Genomic DNA, 4,219 nt, shown 5'->3' on the forward strand with positions numbered 1-4,219 from the left:
TCTCCTCTACATCCTCCGTGGGTTCCTCGAACTCTCCCACCTCCACCTGGACAGGATTAGCCCCCACAGGCTCCTGCAAAAGAGGTTGGTGTTTCTGCTGTGGGTGCACACAGAGCACAGCCCCAGCTGCTGGGGGGCAGAGCAGCTCCCCCTTGGCTCCCCAGCGCTTTGGGGATGCTCTGCCCAGAGCTGTGGTGCTGAGGGGGTGGGTGAGGAGGAGGGACAGAACCCCTGACCTCTGTGGTGGGATCTTCGATGACCTCTGTCTCATCGGGCAGAGCCTCCTGCTGCAGGGGAAAAGACCCGTGAGTGGGGGTCCATGGGGCAGTCCCAAGGGGGGTGACCCACTGGAATGGGCAGTAGGGCCACCCTCAAGTTGCCCCTCATCCCTCAGTACTTTATTTGTTATAAAAGAAAATCCCCATCGGCTACTCCAGATGGACAACCCCGACAGCAGAGGCTCTGCTGTCTCCTGCACTTACCGGCGCTGCCAGGGCTTTGCCTGCCAGGCAGAGAAGGAAGAAAATCCAGGCCCTCATCTTTCAGCAGACCTTGAATAAAGCAGAGGAAAAGGAGGGATGAGGAAGGAGGCCACTGTGTGCCGCTGGGCTCCAGGCTGAGCACTCAGACACTTCAAGAAGGGCGTTCTCTCCATTTCCTGCCTCGTCTGTTCAGCATTACAGACCCACATGATGGCTCTTCTAGCCAAAATCTTGGGCCAAATCGTGTTTCCAAGATAAATTCATTTGATTTTGCAAAATGAGACAGTGGGGTTTAGATGTCTGTTGCTCTCCTGGATGCCTTTAGGAAAATCACAGTCAAATTGGGTCTTTCCTTCTCTGGAGGCTTTTTTTTTACAAATCACCCCATATTTTTCATGTTAGAAATCCCCTGATATGAGTGCCAGGTAAAAGGAATGAAGCTCTATCATCTTATTTGTCAATCAGAGGAAAAATGGAAGTGGAAGAAGGAAAGAGATAACAGAGAGACAATGAGACAGAGCACTTGACAATTAAATCCTTTAGAAAACCCCTTCCCCTATGGACACAGACGTCCCTAGGGATACCAAAGCCTAACATGTATAGGTGTCTACTATTGTTTTTCCCTTTCCTGCTCAGATCTGAGGGTCCCCAGACTGGGTTTGAGGGACCCAAGACCACTTGGGGGTTGTGTCCTGCTGGGAGACGAGCTCCAGAAGGATGAGCCCTTTGCACCTTCCCAGTCTGGGCTGTTGCAGAGCCTCTGTAGGACGAGGCAGCCCAGCTAACAGTGGCTGTGATGTGAGCCAGGAGGAGAGCGCAGCTGGTGACATCCCCCTGGCCTTGTCCCCCCCGGTTCCTGTTTGGCAGGGACGAGCCCCTCTGTGTGCGGGCGGAGAGGAGCTCAGCTGGCCGCTTAATATGCCAGTGGCAGCGAGGGCTGCCCGCTCCCTTCCGCCCCGGGGACAGTGGAACTCCGCCGTTCTGGCTCATGCCAGCGAGGGGACCTGTCCCCCTGCCAAGTCTCCCTTCCGCCTGCGCTCCTCCGCTCCACCTGCGCGCCCGGGCCAGCACAGCCCGCCCTGGCGCCAGCAAAGGGAGGGATTTGCTGGGACAGAAAGTGTTGGACAAGGTCTCTTCTTCTCTCCCAGGATATCTGATGTCACTGCATCCTTTCCTTTCCATGCACAGCAGCTCTCTGGGTGTAAAACCACACCAAACCTGTGCTGCCGAGACGCCAGCCAGGCTGGGCTCTGCTTTCGAACTTAGCATGGTTCGGCCACTCAGAGAAAATCCTCTTTCCAATCTCAGGACCTCACCCAGCCCCCAGTGGGGTGTCTGTGCAAAATAGGGAATGGATGGCAGCTTCCTTGGGATGTCAGAGGGCTGGGAGGGGGTGCTGGGGACGGCTGCTGTGGTGGCATGAAGGACCTGTGGCAGAGGAGCTGTGGGGAGGGGGTGATGAGCCCTTTTGCTCTATCAAGGCTGCAGCTGAGCAGCTCCCTCCTCTCCTGCTTGGTATGAGCTGTCCCTTCCCCTGGTCTTGATTTGTTCTGGAGGCTTCTGTGAGCTCTGCCAGCATTTGCGAGCAGAGATCACTGGTTCTTCACTCCTGGAAGGGTTGTTTGGGGAGGGAGGTGGAAAAGTACTGGTGATTCTGGCCATCTCCCCCCTTGCTGGTATCCCCTGACTTGTAAAGGCTCCTCCTGGGCTTCTCCCAAGGGTCTTGTTTACTTTGGAAGATGCTCTGAGGTTCAGTGATGCTCATTGGGCAGTGCCCAGCCTGAAGAAGAGGGCAGTGCATGCACATGTGGAAGGTGGCACTAACAAGAACCCAACCCCACACCAAGGCCATCTTAGATCATTTCCCCAAGCTTTAAAAAAGCCTTGAATTTCAAAGTCTGGACATGCAGTAAGCTGGGGTCAGGGAATTACATGTTTGCTAGGAGCCAGCAGACAGTTGGAGCTGCCAGTGTTGTGTTTGGAGGAAGAAGGAACATGAAAAAGTCTGAGCAAACAAGTTCTGCAGAGCTGTCTTGTGCCTTAGATGGTAAAACAAATTTATTATAAAACGACAACCTTTTGGAGGCAAAGGCTGTGCAGCGAGGACATTGCAGTGTCTGTGAGCCCCTGGCTGGCTTGCAAATGGTCATTCCTGAATGCCTGGTGGTCAAAAGTCCTGAAATAACAGTTCAGGAGCCTTGCACACGGAGTTGCTCCATCAGGATAATGTGGTCCGTGGTGCAAGTCTCCCTCCTTGTGGAGCAGCCATGGTCCTGCTATCCAAGAGGATGCTCTTTGGAGCAGGCAGCTGGGCCGCACCACGAGCTCAGCATCCATCCCCCAGCTGGAGGGACTTGGGAGGATCCCTGAGGGGCTCTGCACTGGGAATGGCTGGCACTGCTTTGTGAGCCCCACGGAGGGCAGAGGGCAGCAAGGGGGGTGCAGCCAAGGGGTCATTTTGGACAGAAGAAAACAGGGAAAAAGATTTTAGCAAGCAGGGACTTATGTCCTTCTGCATCCTAAAGGAATCAACAGACACCAGCACTTCGCAGGATGCTGGAAACCAGCACAGAAAGGGCTGCTGAGTATAGAATGAGAGAAGCTGCATGGTCACCACCCTCTCCTCAGGCCTGCCCTCCTGAAGGTTGTGAATTGAGGAGACAACAGGGCACGCATGGGCTGCAGGACCCATGGGCTGCGCAGCCTTTTTAATACCTGACCCCACTTGCATCCTACATGGGGCTTTCAGCTCCCAGTCACTCTATGAACAGGGTCTGGGGGCTCCCACAAACCCCTCTCAGTGGTTCACCTTTCCAGGATGGCCCTCAGCACCAGCTGTTCATTGCATACCCCAAAGAAGAAGACCACGGGGTGTAGAGAGGTCTGAGGCTGACCCTCAGCACCTCCATAAACTCAAAGCAAGCTGCTCTGGGAAACTCTTTGCCACGCTCCCCCCAAGCTTGTGGCACCATCATCGGTTTCTCCTGATGGGGAAAACACCCCGCAGCGATGCACAGAGGAGAATCTGTGCCACTGGGTCTGTGGGTCTCTCATGGGGACCCCAGCCTGGGGGCCTTTGTGGGTTGGGGGAGGACACTGACGAGGCAGGCGCAGCCTCCAGGAGAGGCTCCATGGATGGTGGGAAGTGGTCCATGTGGCGCTGGCCCTGTCCAGGGTTGCGTAAGCCCTTTGGGGTGCCACGTTAGCGTGGGGAGGAGTCTCTGCCTGGCCACTTTGACAGCTCCTCCCCGAGGCCACCGGGCTCACCCCAGCTGCCACCCCTGCTAACCCCGGGTGAGGGGCTCCGCTGCCTCCTCCCACTGCAGCCTTGGAGGCAGGAATGGGCAATGGCTGGGCAAAACCCTCCCATGCCTCAGCTCCTGCCTGCAGCCCAGCCCGGCAGCAGGGTCTCCTGCACCCACCCTCCTTCTGCTCGCGGCTCATCCAAGCCTCTGGAGGAGAAGACATTCCCCCACCTCACACGGAGTGTAAAGGCAAGACTGGCCCAGAAAAAGACTCTGCCAAAGCCCACTGGGGCCACAGTTTTCAAGGTGCAGATGGGTGACCGAGTGTGACCCCCATAGAGACACAACGCCAGGGCTGGGTCCCCACTGCCTCGCCCTGACCTCCCTATGCAAGCAAGACCCTCTGAGCTTTGCTCTGCAGCCACTCCCAGGCTAAAATTCCATTTGAAGCCGGAGCTGTTTGCGTGAGTCCCCATAAAGATCCCTGCTGAA

General features: G+C 56.1%; 1 protein-coding gene across 2 annotated transcripts in view; it reads right to left on the reverse strand.

Annotated features, from left to right (window-relative positions):
• SPARC (secreted protein acidic and cysteine rich) overlaps positions 1-4,219 on the reverse strand; it is a 9,662-nt gene that overhangs the window by 3,099 nt on the left and 2,344 nt on the right. The window contains exons 2-4 of one of the 2 annotated variants that reach the window (XM_017728120.1): positions 483-551; positions 237-287; positions 1-73 (exon numbers count right to left, since the gene is read on the reverse strand). In XM_017728120.1, the coding sequence (XP_017583609.1) occupies positions 1-73; positions 237-287; positions 483-539 (181 nt within the window). In that variant the 5' untranslated portion in view covers positions 540-551. The remainder of the gene's footprint in view (positions 74-236; positions 288-482; positions 552-4,219) is intronic. The other variant, XM_017728121.1, reaches the window with a different exon arrangement.

Source organism: Corvus brachyrhynchos, unplaced genomic scaffold (assembly GCF_000691975.1).
Source record: "Corvus brachyrhynchos isolate BGI_N302 unplaced genomic scaffold, ASM69197v1 scaffold21, whole genome shotgun sequence".
Taxonomy (NCBI): domain Eukaryota; kingdom Metazoa; phylum Chordata; class Aves; order Passeriformes; family Corvidae; genus Corvus; species Corvus brachyrhynchos.